The sequence below is a fragment of the Bos indicus genome, chromosome 7 (assembly GCF_029378745.1).
Source record: "Bos indicus isolate NIAB-ARS_2022 breed Sahiwal x Tharparkar chromosome 7, NIAB-ARS_B.indTharparkar_mat_pri_1.0, whole genome shotgun sequence".
Lineage (NCBI taxonomy): Eukaryota > Metazoa > Chordata > Mammalia > Artiodactyla > Bovidae > Bos > Bos indicus.
In genome coordinates this window covers 93,541,684-93,557,399 of record NC_091766.1, presented here as the reverse complement: position 1 = coordinate 93,557,399, position 15,716 = coordinate 93,541,684, and the positions used below count along the sequence as shown (strand labels likewise).

Below are 15,716 nucleotides of genomic sequence, written 5' to 3'. Positions count from 1 at the left end.
ATTTCAGTGCAAGTACCAACATGCTAGGCAAAGGCTGGGTCATCAGAAATAGGCCAGAATGTTGATCACTGAGCCAGGGAACGGCAGACCTATCTTTGGGGTTCACTTGATGTCATTTACATGACTTTTGAGTCACTAAATTCCAAGGTATTTCAGTGCTCGTTCTGTAGTTTGGTTTCAAACTGGTTGCTGGGAGTTTTAAGGTTAGCTTGTTTATTTCTTTAGTTATTTGAAATTACTTCACTGTCCGTAATGAAACAGAACATGTTGGTCTAAAACTTTTTCTTTCATACCTCAAGAATGGCTGGTGCACTGGAGACAGGTGGTCCTCAAAATGGTAAGCATAGGGGATGCTCACGTACAATGTTGAGCATCATGTGGTCATAAACACAGTAACTTTACTCTTAGGTATATACACAAAAGAAATGGAAACATATGCCCGTGAAAAGATTTGCACACAGGAGTTCATAGCAGCATTTTTCATAGTAGTACAAAGTGGAAAGAACCCAAATGTCCATCAGCTGGTAAATAGATAAACAGTATGTGGCATATCCATACAGTAGTATATTATTCAGCCACTAAAAAGAAATGGAATCCTGACAGATGCTACAACAGGGATGAATCTCAAAACCTGCATGCTAAGTGAAAAAAGCCATACACACAGAGTACATATAGTGTGACTCAACTTATTAGAAACTTCCAGAATAAACAAATCCATAGAGACAGAAAGTCAGGCTTCCCTGGTGGCTCAGCTGGTACAGAATCTGCCTGCAGTGTGGGAAACCTGGGTTCGATCCCTGGGTTGGGAAGATCCCCTGGAGAAGGGAAAGGCTACCCACTCAAGTATTCTGGTCTAGAGAATTCCATGGACTGTATAGTACATGCAGTCACAGAGTCGGACATGACTGAGTGACTATCATAGAGACAAAAAATAGATTAGCGGTTGTCAGGGGCGGGAGAGGAAGGGAGAATGGGTTTCTTTTGAACCTAATGAAAATGGTATAAAATTGCTGCTAAGTCACTTCAGTCGTGTCCGACTCTGTGCAACCCCAGAGACGGCAGCCCACAGGCTCCCCCGTCCCTGGGATTCTCCAGGCAAGAACACTGGAGTGGGTTGCCATTTCCTTCTCCAATGCATGAAAGTGAAAAGTGAAAGTCAAGTCGCTCAGTCGTGTCCGACCCTCCGCGACCCCATGGACTGCAGCCTACCAGGCTCCTCCCTCCATGAGATTTTCCAGGCAAGAGTACTGGAGTGGGGTGCCATTGCCTTCTCCAGTATAAAATTAGATAGTAGTAAAAGTTGCATAACTGTGAATATAGTAGAAATCATTTAGTTGTGTACTTAAAATGAGCAAATATTGTGGTTTGTGAATTATATATCTCAATAAAGTTGTTAAAAATGAATGTGGACTAGATGGAAATAGAAACAAAAATATGTAAAATGTATTTTTGAAGAAGAAGTGAAGTTGCTCAGTCGTGTCCAACTCTTTGTGACCCCATGGACTGTAGCTTATCAAGCTCCTCCGTCTGTGGGATTTTCCAGGCAAGAGTGCTGGTGTGGATTGCCGTTTCCTTCTCCAGGGGGTCTTCCCGACCCAGGAATCAAACCCAGGTCTCCCTCGTTGCAGGCAAGACGCTATACCGTCTGAGCCACCACGGAAGCCACTTACTTTTTAAAGAAGTATCTGGCAGAATGCAAAAGGACCCAGTAAACAGAGTTTGTTTCTGAGCTATTTTGTTTAGATTAAATGGCTCCCTTTGTTCTCTTCCATCTAAACATTATTTTTGAGGGAAATAACTATTAAAAAAAAAAAAAAACTAAAATCAAATCGCTTTATGTATGGTCTTAAAAGAGTAAAACACTGGTGAACAGCAAGTCATTGGTTTTGAGGAAGGCCAGTACCCTGAATCTCTAAGTAGCTGGTTCCTGCCTGGTACTCTAGGATCAAGTCTTGTTCTGTTTCTTCATCATATGGCCTGTTTCAATCTATCCCTTCGCTCTGTACCACCCAAGACTGACTTCACAGATGGCCCCTGTAATTCACCCTCCTTTTCACTAAGCAAAGTCTGACAATATCTTCTGTTTATTCACTCCTTTAAAAAAAAAACAAAAAAACAGTATTTACTCTGTAGGAAGATCCCCTGGAGAAGGGAATAGCAGCCCACTCCCAATGGCACCCCACTCCAGTACTCTTGCCTGGAAAATCCCATGGACAGAGGAGCCTGGTAGGCTGAAGTCCATGGGGTTGCTAAGAGTCGGACATGACTGAGCGCCTTCACTTTCATTTCTCACTTTTATGCATTGGAGGAGGAAATGGCAACCCACTCCAGTGTTCTTGCCTGGAGGATCCCATGGACGGAGGAGCCTGGTGGGCTGCCATCTATGAGGTCGCACAGAGTCGGACACCACTGAAGCGATTTAGCAGCAGCAGCAGCAGCAGCAGCCATTATTCTTGGGGCTTCCTTGGCAGCTCAGATGGTAAAGAGTCTGCCTGTAATGCAGGAGACCCAGGTTCAGTCCCTGAGTTGAGAAGATCCCCTGGAGGAGGGAACAGCTACCCATTCCGATATCCTGCCGGGAGTCCATGGACAGACGAGCCTGATGGGCTATAGTCCATGGAGTCTCAAAGAGTCAGATACAACTGAGCAACTAACACTTTCTTTAGACCAAACGTTATAGCAGTCATTTTCTAACTTCAGGTCATCATTTTCTAACCTCAAAGATGTATTTTCGATCTTGAGAAACACAAGCCCAGGGGCAGGAGAAATGTAGGAAGCCTTATTGTACTCCAAGTATCTTACCTTGATTTCTTTCACTTAATGCCAAGGGGCTAGTAGCCCTGCTTTATGAAAGAAAAGCAGTGACTTCCAACTATGTTTAAATGGTGAAGTAGACTGAATTTGGTTATCTCTACATGGGCTTCCCTTGTGGCTCAGCTGGTAAAGAATCTGCCTGCAGTGTAGTAGCTGCTGCTGCTGCTAAGTCACTTCAGTCGACCCACGAGGCTCCCCCGTCCCTGGGATTCTCCAGGCAAGAACACTGGAGCGGGTTGCCATTTCCTTCTCCAGTGCATGAAAGTGAAAAGTGAAAGTGAAGTCGCTCAGTCGTGTCCGACTCATAGCAACCCCATGGACTTCAGCCTACCAGGCTCCTCCGTCCATGGGATTTTCCAGGCAAGAGTACTGGAGTGGGTTACCATTGCCTTCTCTGGCAATGCAGTAGATCTGGTTTCAATTCCTGGGTTGGAAAGATCCCCTGGAGAAGGGAAAGGCTACCCACTCCAGTATTCTGGCCTAGAGAATTCCATACTCTGTAGTCCATGGGATTGCAAAGAGTCAGACATGACTAAGTGACTTTCACTCATTCACCCATATATTCATGGTTAGTCAACTATGGTTTCAGGGGCATCAGAAGGACTCATATATCCTCAGTTATCTCAGGTGTTCCAGTGTTATCTCAGTAGTTCAGTCTCAAGCTAATTCTCCTTCTTCTGAAATGTGGTCTTCTCTGGTTATTTTTATTTATGGAGTACCTCCAATGGTAGCCACTGATTATACCAGACATTTGACCTGAACCCTGTGCCCCTGTGGACTTGCATCCTTGGACTTCCTCAGTTCCATCCTGGAGATTTATTTCAATAGCATCATATCATGGGACTCAGCCTCCTGGGAGGGCAGTCAAAAGCAGGGTGGCACAAGAGAAGCATAAAACCCAGCTAACTCTTTTTAGCGTATCCTACTTTTGGATATGCATTGAATTTATTTTATTCTAGCAGCAACTGGCTACATAAGGCTAAGGAGTCAGTGTTGTTAATGAGAAAATGAAAGAAGGCAACATGTGTAGATGAGGAAACCAAAGAGACAGAATCTGGTATAATGTGCTCAAGTGGGGTGGTGTGATCAACCCAGAGCCAGTATGACGTTAACAATAGAGAAGGGGTGTGACGTTGGAGGCAAGGCAAGGAATTTCCCCAAATTTATAGTTTTCCCTTTAAGAGGCCACTAATTTGGAAAGCTGAGAAAATGTATTCTACTTCAACCTACGAACAATTACCTGTTTTTAAAGGAGTATCCACATTTGCAATATCAAAGTTCTTATTCTGTTGCTCATACGGTTGTATTTTACTCTCCACTATGAATTATTTAGAGCATCTTCTATTTTAACTGTACACCAAGACATCATTAGAGGTTATCTAATAGCTAGATCATCATTTCATTTTCCCATGGAGGCTTGTGGGCCAATTTTCACCCTGTTATACTCTCCAGAATAATGAAACTAATTTGGGATCTTGCTGTGGAATTAAATGCTCATACAGATTCCACCTCCTCTGAGACCATAAACATCTGCCATAACATTTATTATTGCCAAATAACCTTACTATTACCAGCGCAACTGTCAGTGGAGGGAAAGAGTTTAGGGACTGGCAGAAATGTTCTGGCAAGTATTGCATTGCCAGTGGTTTGTAGTCTAAGAATTTTGGCACCAAATAACCATTTTATTATTATTAGATCCTCCATTATTTTTCCTAATGTTGAGGATACAACTGTACCTAGACAATCATTTAGACTAGCAAGTATTCCATGTCAGTTCTGAGGTAGTGGTAGACCTTCTCGAGAAGTATCTGCTACAGTTGTTACCATCCTGGTATTACTTGACATTTGCTGAGCCCTTGTTATGCACAGGCACTTTGCTAAGGGCTGTGTATGCATCATCTCAATCATCACAATTGCAAAACAACACTACACATCTAATAAAGACCCCACCCAAGATTCCAGCCCAGGATGCCGGGCTCCAGAACTCCTGTGCATTCCCAGGCAGGTGCATTATGATCTTCTATGACCCTCCCCTTGGGTATGGAGCAGGCAGCAAGAAGTGAACGTAAAAGGACAGGTGGTAAAGTCCTAACAAGAAGCAAAGCCAATAAGGGCAGAGCGAGTCATCCAGATTTCTCCTTTTATCTTCTGCCTTCTCCCTCCTCCCTTCTGCTGTCTCCATCCCCATGTTATTAGGGAATGAATATTGTTAATTTTATTAGTTTTATATATTTTTATATTTGTCCCATACACACTATCTCCTCTGCTTCTTACTTTGGTTTAGGACTTTTCTTCTGCCTGGTTTACTGAAATATCATCTTTATTCTCTCCCTTCCTTTAGCCCTAATCTTCTACGATCAACTTTCCTCACTAGTGCACAAGTGATTTTTCTAAAATGTAAAACAACTGATAAGACTCCTATGCTATAACCGTGATTCCTCATTGCTAATACATAGTCCAGACTCTTGAGAAAAGCATGTCTTGGTGTCCTGACCTAGCCTGTGCCTGTTTCTCTGGTTCACACAGTGGAAGGTATGGGATGGAAATAGGACAGCCTCATTTTGAAGCCTATTTAAGGAATTTTGTTCTATCTGAAATTTACTGAGGAAAAAAAAATGGCTTTCAAAGAGGAGGAGATCTATTAAAAGTCTAAAAAAATGTCAAAGTATCTTTAATGAGAAGGTGTTCTATTTGGCCAGACAAACAGTGGAGAGGCAGGTCAAATTTGGGAATGTGAGGATATAAGAAATAGGAAGGAGGATGTAAAGACAGGGATGGGTTTTCAAAGTGGAATTCCTTTCTACATATTATTTAAAAAATGCTATTGCTCTTGTACTCTAGATGAAGAGGGACAGCACCACTTCAAACAATTCCATTTCTCAAATACTCCCAGTTGTGACTCTTAACTCTATGTAGGAAGGCAAATATAGTTTTCTGTTATTATAAATATTTTATTATCCAAGCTATCTACTAAAGATTTTATGTAACATATCCTTTCGTATTACCTCAAGATTTATTGTTGAATTGGGGCCAGCCTAGAAAAATGTTACAGTTACTTCTCCAAAGGTAGTTGTAGACCAGTTATTCTGGCCAAATTGTTCTGATTTTGAAGTCACCGTCCTATATTTTACAGTTAAATTCTTCTTCATTTGCCTTCTGTAAGCCCATAGGAGCATAAAAAATTAATTATAAATTATTTTAATTGTTTAATATTTATATATCATTTTAAAGAGTAAAAAGTAATACCCTTATGCTAATCATTTTTACAGTATTGAAGCAAAAATGACAAAATATTGACATTTATTAGGTTCCAGGTGAGGGAGGGCGAAATGAGTGGTATTCATTTTACCATTTTGATACATTTTTTATAAATTTCATAATGTGAATCTTTTAAAAAATGAAATGATAATGGTATCATCATATCTTCCCAAGTGTAAAGATTGTTTCACAGAGGCCTCTGAATCATCTGTTAAATTATAAATACCAAGTGGGTGTGTTTGTTCATTCTAGCACAATACTGTTTTGTATAAAATCAGTTAACTTTAAATACTAAGAAAAAATGGGTTCTGATGGTCTTAATAGTTAATATTTCCTGTATATTCTGAAATAATGATTTTTATTTCACTAGGACTTTTCAGCATGGCCTGGGCGATTCTTCTTCAGATTCCTTGAAGCCAATTTTCAAGCAACCATTACATTGGCTTTCCTGCATATCCCATTTCTACCCTTCTTTACTCAGGTGAGGACCTGTAAAAACTATACCATCAATGGTTCTTTGATTCCTTTGACATTTAATAGAAACTCTTATCCATGGAGGTAAATACATCTTACAAAAAGAACTCAAAACTTTTGACACTACACAGGTAAGTAAAGAGTGTATGTCCTTTTTGAGCCCAAGAAGCCAAGATACAGGCCTCACAATCATGCTCCTAACATAGCTTTACTAAAGTGATAGAGAAATGTGAATTTTTTGGAATTTAGTTTTTATTTTAGCCAATTGCCTAGCCATTTTAAAATTCATTCTTGATCTATGACTGGGGATGTGACAGTTCTCCAACTAATTGTCAAAAAAAAAAGCAAAAAAAGCAATAATCTTGGATAATTCATGTAACTCACTCAGAGCCTGAGGTAAGAGTTTTGAGAGAGGAGTAACTTTTAAAATTATGAATAGGGTCTTTCACTTTTATTATTTAATCAACGGCATTTAAACATAAGAAAAATCATTTAAAGCATGAAACGTACTTCCAGAGTAATCTGATGACATTTTGTGGCATTACGTGTAATGTCAGTTTGAGTCTTTGCTGAATATATCATTGGAAAGTCCCTTTCCTTGGTATCTGTGAATAAATATATCATGTAGAGCTGAAGGAGATATTGTTAATTCTTGCACATTCTTGATTCATCTTGGAAATACACTGTTAGTGATCTCACCATATAAATGGACTGGCTGTATTTCTCTCTTGAAGAACAAGAGTCCCACCCGGAAAAAGAGGGCAGGAAAACCTCTTTCAGAAGTCTCTACAGACACAGTAAAGGTTAACTGCTTACCTGTCGTGCGCCTTTCCCCTTGCACGTAATGGGGAATCCGAGATTAATGAGATATTTATCCTCCTACCTTCAAGGACCTCAAAGTATTGTTATTTGACTTACATATAAAATATTTTCACCATCCCTGAACAATTCCTTATGACTGATCCCATCAATTCTTTATGATGAAAGCCTTTAATACTCTGTCATCTCCATACGCTGCAGCTGGCATGAAAATATACTCTCATGTCTTTGAGAATTAAAGAACTGACTTTGATATACATTAGTGCAAACACCTGAAGGAACTGGATCTTTTACAACATGACTTAAGCAAACAGCATGTGTCATTGTGATGAGTTCTCAAACTTCTAAACATACTTGCTCTCATGTTACGATCACATTTGCTTTAATCTATCTTTATTATCTGCTTTTATCTTAACCTGTAATCATTGGAGTTACTTCTTTAAGCATAGCTCTGGAAGAATTCCACCTCCAGGTTTGTTCTGTTCAGCCATCTAGAGCCTGGGGAGTCAGAGGGTCAATGGGTTTATCTTTCAAATGCCTTTTCATGTAACAAGACTTTTCTTTATTTCTGCTTGATTATGGCAAGCTATCTTTACTAGGACCTTCACAAAAAGACTAGAACATGCTGGTAACTACACAGCTCACAGTGGAAATGCAACCGGATATAAGTTTTCTGGAGGGCAATATAATAAACTGTATCAAAAACCTTAAAAATATTATAGCCCTTTATCCAGCAATTCTATTTCGAGGAATCAATCATAAGAATTAATCAGAGCTGTTGAGAAAGTTTCATATACAAGGATATTCATCAATGTATTATTTGTGAAAGGAAAAAATGGAAACGAATGTCTCACAGTATGCAATTAGACAACTCACTTATGGATTAGCCGTGTGATAGACGACTGTGGAGTCATTAAAAAGGTTGATTTTGAAAAATATTAAATGGCAAATAATTGCGATTTATAGTTATGGGAAAACTGCAGCTTAGTAATGATGCAGTAATCAAAGCCAACCCAGGCTTCAGAGTGATAACTCTCAAACTGACATGCCCAGTCCTTCGTGAACGTTATCTCTTTCAAGCCTCACACCCAGTCTGTGAAGTCTGCTTTCATGGAGAGTAAAATGACGTGCAGGTAGCAACTTGCTGAAGAGAGCAAATCTAGGAGACAGACTGAAGCTCAGCTTGTCTGCTCCTAAAGCCCAAGCACCAGACAGCTGCCCCTCCACCGTTCAAAGGGAGAACAGTTCAGGGTGATGTTAACAGGCATTTAAGAAAAACCTAAGATTGTCAGTTATTCATTGTGTAAAGTATCTTTTTATGGTTCTACTTGCAGGAGCTCTGATATACTAACCTATATGGTGTTTACCTGAAGGAGGGATCTAGTGTAAAATCCCCCAAACTTACAGGTTATGAGAACCCCTGTTTCCCAAGGGATGAACAGGTATTGGAAGATGGGACACAATTGAGATATGCCAAACATACCAGCTTCCCAGGTGGTGAAGTGAACCTACCTGCCGATGCAGGAGACATAAGAGACATAGGTTCCATCCCTGGGTGGGGAAGATCGCCTGGGGAGGGCATGGCAACCCACTCCAGTGTTCTTGCTAGAGAATCCCATGGATAGAGGCACCCAGGGGCTACACTCCATAGGGTCACAAAGAGTCAGACATGACTGAAGTGACTTTGCACCCACACATGCACAAGCTATGCCATACTACTCTACGTATAGCCCGAAAATAGGATGTATAGAAAAACAAATATTGAAAGGGTATATGAACTCTACATTAGAGAACTTTTACTTTGCATCTTTGTATTATAAGATTGTGATTGATTTTAATTTTTATCTGTGCATTTTCCAAATTTCCTGTAATGAAAGCAGCTTAATTTTATTAAGGTAAAAATAAATTTTTAAATGAAAGAGAAACCTCATTTTTTGGAGTTCTTTGATCTACATGTATTACCCTAGAGCCTCTGTACAGAGGATTTCTAGCTCTGGGCACTTCCTTTACTCCAGTATCCTGTGTCTGGCTGTCCATATTTCTTGAGCTAACCACCATATTACTGGAAATCCAGCGTGATGTCCTCACGGATCCTTCTTTTTACTCTTCCCTTGTCCTCTCAGCATGGTGTCTTTTCTATTAGGAGCACACCAGGCATCCCTATCCTTCACCTCTCCCAGAGCTTGCTCAAACTCATGTCCCTTGAGTCAGTGATGCCATTCAGCCATCTCATCCTTTGTCACCCCCTTCTCCTCTTGCCCTCCATCTTTCCCAGGATCAGGGTCTTTTCCAATGAATCAGCTCTTCCCATCAGATGGCCAAAGTATAGGAGCTTCAGCATCAGTTCTTCCAATGAGTATTCAGGACTGATTTCCTTTAGGATTGACTGGTTTGATCTCCTTGCTGTCTAAAGGATTCTCAAGAGTCTTCTCTAGCACCACAGTTCAAAAGCATCAATTCTTTGGCGCTCAGCCTTCTTTATGGTCCAACTCTCACATCCATACATGACTACTGGAAAAGCCATAGCCTTGACTATATGGATCTTTGTCAGCAAAGTGATGTCTCTGCTTTTTAACACACAATCTAGGTTCCATAACTTTCCTTCCAAAGAGCAAGCATCTTTGAATGTTATGGCTGTGGTCCATTGAGCTCTCTGTTGCCTGTTCCTAGTGTATTATCACGTTCAATTGATTCATCCCCATAGTTCTTTTAGATCCAGTCAGTCTTTCTCTCCAACACATCACAACAACCTTGGTCCATTATTACTATGGACTATTTTTACTATTATTTAATATGTTTTATATTAAATACTATTCTCAGGAAAGGAAATGGCAACCCACTCCAGTATTCTTGCCTGGAGAATCCCACAGACAGATGAGCCCGGTGGGCTACCGTCCACGGGGTCACAAAGAGTCGGACCCGACTGAGGGACTAACAACAACAAAAATACCGTTCTACCGCTCAAGAAGAGCCTCTGCCTCTCCCACCCTGCCTGGCTTGTTTCCTGGGGCACCCAGCACTCTTCTCTGCTCTACTTCTCAGTCTCTTCTCTTGTCTTTAAGACATAGTTATTCTACAGTTTTTGCTTTTACTTATTGCCTGTCCTTAGCTTTCAGTCTTTTTTTAAATCTCATTTTCTCTCCTGAAATGCCTTTGTTTCTCTCTTTTGCCTTTTTGAATTCCCCACACAAGTACAGTATGAGCCCCTCTACCCTGACTTCCTGACAGTTATTCTCTCTAATCTTCCTATATAATCTGCTTAGGAAGACCCGATCCACATGGTTTATGATCCAACATGTTCAGAGGAGTGGTACAGTCAGAGGAAGCCAGGATAGCAATAAAAGTAATTTCAGAATAACTCATCTTATTGATTTGCATCTGTCAAGCATTGCAGTGGGAATTCCTAGGCTACCATCATGTAACCTTAAAAATTTCACCTTTCCCTTTCCTCACATATATCAGCTGTTTCTGTGTTTTTACCCCACAAATTAGGCTCAAACTCCATCCCTCACCTTAGTAACTAAAATGAACCGTTCAGGGAAACACATATGGGTTAAATAATGAAGAACTGAAAATAGATTGTGATTTTTATTTTGAAAGGGTGAGGCTGAGACAAAATATTTAATTATGATGCATCTTAGGAATTTAATCACCTATTTGCTTATTTATTTACAGCTGTGCATTGTTTCAGAGAGATTTAAGTTGACTTTTAACAATATTAAATATATTAAGATAATGAATTAAAAGTAAGTGAGAAGGAAGAGGCAGAGCAAGGAGGACATAAGATTGAGACTTACAACAAGAGTTACAGATGCATAAATAGCTGTATGCATCATAAATTTGTCTATAGGATTTCTAGAGAAAGCCTATGAAGTGTATAAATTGGTAAAAATAGAATTGTTCATGTTCTTCTAGAACTCCTGGAATAGTTTAGAAGAGTTTACTTTAGGGAAAGTGTATGTATTTTCAAGGCAATAAGTAAAATGTACTGTATTCATTATCCCTAGCAGTAGTAGGCTAGCAATTTGAGTTGATTTAGAAAGGGCAATCAGTTTCATACTAGATTAAACTAAGGCATGTGGAGAATATATTAATCTCAGGATTGATACTATGACAGCATACTGTGCTTTCATATAAATGTTGAAGAAAAAACATTATCTTAGTCAATTATACCATTGTTGCAGTATAATGTTTTTTATTTATTTTCCCAACTTTCATCATCTTGTGGTTCTTTAAATATTTCCAAATACTTTTCAGGTCTTCCTTAGCTAAGTAGGTCATAACCATACACTGAATCCAAGTAGCATAATCAGTGTGAGTAAACAGTCCATTCATTTTACACTGCTCATTTTCTTTTATGATGACAACATGATGTTTTGATTCATGGCCAGTCCATTCTGAGCTGTAGATATTTCTTTCTACTATGCTTTTGTTTTCATTATGGTTTTACTCAATGTAATCCTGTTTTGGATTCATATCCTTTTTTTCGCCACTGCCTAAATATTAAGCTACCTTTAGCTTCATTATACTATATGCCATGTGAGTCTTTTCCTTTCTGCAATTTACCAAGATGTATTCACTTCATCCTTTCAGTAAATGCATTTTAAAATTTTTCTCCAAGTAAGGCATGTGCTAGGTGTTAGAGGAAAAAGATGGGCAATAAAATTTCTCTGTCTCCTTTGCAGGTTCATCTACTTTGGCCTGGCCATTAAATATTGAGCATCTTTAGCATTCTATCATAGAACCTTTTCTAGGTGAAGTCACGCATGCCTGTGGTTTCATGTACTTTGAATTGCCCCCAAATCCATATCTCTAGTTTTAATCTCTCCTAGGACTGCAGACCTACTAACTCGTGTGTGACTCATACATGAATGTCTTCTTCAGATTTACACCCAGTGAACACACACAGACCTCAAGCTCAATATGACCATATTTGAACTTAGGAAACTCCCCTCCCAACTGATCCTCTTTTATTTTATTTCCATCTTGATTTATTGTACCTGCACGTGGTTGTATAGAGGCTTCCCAGGTGGCCCGAGTGCTAAAGAAGCCACCTGCTAATGCAGGAGACAGACACGGGTTTGATCCCTGGGTCAGGAAGATCTCCTGTGGAGGGGGTCATGGCAGCCAACTCCAATATTCTTGCCTGAAGAATCCCATGGACAGAGGAGCCTGGTGAGCTACAGTCCATGGGGTCGCAAAGTGTCGGACACGACTGATGCATTTTAGCACACATGCACACACATGGTTGTATAAGCCGGACACCAGGAGGCATCCTGAACACTTCCCTCCTTTTCTCCAAGAGATCCAGTTCATACTGCTGCTGAGTCACTTCAGTCGTGTCCGACTCTGTGCGACCCCATAGACGGCAGGCCACCAGGCTGCCCCGTCCCTGGGATTCTCCAGGCAAGAACACTGGAGTGGGTTGCCATTTCCTTCTCCAACCCATGAAAGTGAAAAGTGAAAGTGAAGTCGCTCAGTCGTGTCCGACTCTTAGCGACCCCATGGACTGCAGCCTCCCAGGCTCCTCCGTCCATGGGATTTTCCAGGCAAGAGCACTGGAGTGGGTGCCATTGCCTTCTCCCAGCTCATACCAAGTCTAGTTCATTTTAGCTCCTAATATCTGCTATCCACAGTGCCAGCCTTGCCTTCGTGCTCCGTCTCTTTCCTGACTACTGCAGTGACACCTCTGTTTCCTCCTATGTATGTGTTGGCTTCCATTTCTAATATTCTCCAAACTACAGCCAGAGACTTCTCAAATCCAAAGCTATTTTCAAAACTAAATTTTATCATTTCACACTTAACTGTTCACTACCTTCCGTGAATTCCTCTTTATCCTTCAACATGCACACAAAATTTACCATGGCCTGTAAAACCTACATAGATGTGGCTCACCCATCTTTGCAACCTTTTCTCATACCACACTAGCCTGTGATTTTTGCTTTTCACTCATTAGCCTTTTTTACACTTTCTTGCCACAAAATATTCCTTTTTGCCACAGGATCTTTGCACATGCCTTACCTTACCCTGAAAGGCCTTCTTCTTCTTTCACTTAGTTAATGTCAATGTAATTTCATATCTCAGCTCTGCGTGACTTCTGTAGGGAAGCTTTTCATCAACCCCAAAGACTAGTTTACTTCTTACTACATCTTCTAGTAGCATCGTGTGCTTTTCCTTGATTGAGTTTTCATAGTTGTAATTTCATCTTTATTTGTATGACCATTTAAACTATATATGTATTCCCCACTAAATTCTGTAAAAATAGTGACTTTTTTTTTTTTTTTTACTTATTGTTGTGTCTCTGTCACCTTGCACCTAGAAATCAGCCAGCAAATATTAGTTTACTGAATAAGTGGATTAAGGAACAAATGAGTTATTATAGCATTGTTTCAGATAGTACCACTTTAAATGGTACATTTAACTCTTTTCAAACATTTGATCTGAGTGGTAAAGCTCAGTGATGGGAAAAATGGTCTACTGAGGAGGTGTCTTCTAGTAACCTAGGGCTGAACATCTGGGGAGGAGGACAAAAGAGAACTTTGGTCTCCCAGCAGCTGCTGTCAGGCTGTTCCACAGCACTGAAGAAAAAGGCTTAGAGAACTTGTACTCTGATGAGATGCCAAGCTTTGACATAGAGCCAACAGTCAGGGGAGAAGTAATGAGAGATTTTTGAACACCAAAGCTCTTACATGGCTGTTCCAGAGTGTGGATGGACAAGCAGCTGGATCTTTGAAAAGATTTTCAGAGAAAAAGCCATGTTTGTGGAGCAGTTATTAAAAGAAGTGAAAGTGTCAGGTGAGCTGGATACTTGATGAAGCTAGATATTTCTTCATATCTTTCCTTTTCTATTATGGCTTGAATGTATTATATAAAAAAGAATATAGCAATGGAGCCAGCAGTGAGAAGATAAAAGACAACTATAGGTTTTCAGATTAGTCAGACAGGTTTGCAGACTTGTATAGTTTTGTAATTTTGGAAAGTTAAATAGCTTGTATCTTTGTGAGGAAATTGAGATATAAATACAATATGATCATATCTCTCCACCTGAAAACAGGGTGCGATACCATGGTCTACTTCTCATGGTCTTGTAACATCTTTTCTTAGCTTCTGAGATATTCCCATGACAGAGTCATGCGGATTTAATTAGCTAGATGCCTACACGGCACCCACCACGTAAGTGCTTACTTAACAGTCATTCAATGCTGCTGTGTTAGGAAAGAACTATGTTTCAGAAAGTGGCAGATCTTATCAGTTATCCAAACATGTTAAAAAGCCAACTCGAAGTGTGATAAAGTGGAAAGATTATTGAACTACTTTCTCGTGGGGTCTTATATCAGAAGTGTGATGTCAGAAGAGACCTTTCTTGAACTCCTCTAATAAGGTATTATTATGTGGTAGACAAGGACCAGAGAAAGCAGTGGCACCCCATTCCAGTACTCTTGCCTGGAAAATCCCATGGGTGGAAGAGCCTGGTAGGCTGCAGTCATGGGATCACTACGAGTCGGACACGACTGAGCGACTTCACTTTCACTTCTCACTTTCATGCATTGGAGAAGGAAATAGCAACCCACTCCAGTGTTCTTGCCTGGAGAATCCCAGGGACGGGGGAGCCTGGTGGGCTGCCATCTGTGGGGTCGCACAGGGTCAGACACTACTGAAGCGACTTAGCAGCAGCAGCAGCAGCAGATAAGAACCAGTAATAGTTAAAGGACCCCAGAGAGAGAACTTCTGGTCCTCTAAAGGGATGGTTGAGTGAGTCAGTAGGATCCAGTATCTTAGTGCCCCAGGTGCTAGAATAGCACTTCTGGGGGAGTTCAGAAGTAATCGTTGGCATGAAGTATTGTTTTTAAAATTAAAATTAGAGTCTCACCTGTTTTTTAGAAATAAGATACACTAACTTGTGTAACTCTAAAGTGTGAAGCTGGGGCTATGAATTTGGGGCACTAATATATCTTCAGATGATTTTTGAGAAATAGGGTCATCCTAAGTGAAAAAGTTTAGTTTACTGAAATCAAGAAATAATTTAGGTCTTTACAGGTCAAACACTTGTTCTTTAAGTTGTGTACCCATTATTGTAGATACTGTCAACTCTGAAAAAAATGAGACTGTGTAAGAGTATCCATCTACCTAGGTGGATAAAGTTATTAAAAATCAAAGCAAACCCTATATGTGAATGTGCAGATGAACCCTGTCTTATTTCTATTTATTGAATCATCTGTAACTATAAAGATCATAGAGACTTGGCTATACCCATTATATAGATTAAGATGTATGCAAGCATTTTCAATGTTATAAGTACATATAATTTGTACATTCTTGATTGAAATGGTGCAGCAAATATTTTGGATTTT

General features: G+C 40.1%; 1 protein-coding gene across 6 annotated transcripts in view; it reads left to right on the top strand.

Annotated features, from left to right (window-relative positions):
• Window positions 1-15,716, top strand: part of KIAA0825 (KIAA0825 ortholog) — a 430,821-nt gene that overhangs the window by 153,735 nt on the left and 261,370 nt on the right. For all 6 annotated transcript variants that reach the window (XM_019965428.2, XM_019965430.2, XM_070792129.1 and 3 more), the window contains one exon: window positions 6,443-6,553. In XM_019965428.2, the coding sequence (XP_019820987.2) occupies window positions 6,443-6,553 (111 nt within the window). The remainder of the gene's footprint in view (window positions 1-6,442; window positions 6,554-15,716) is intronic.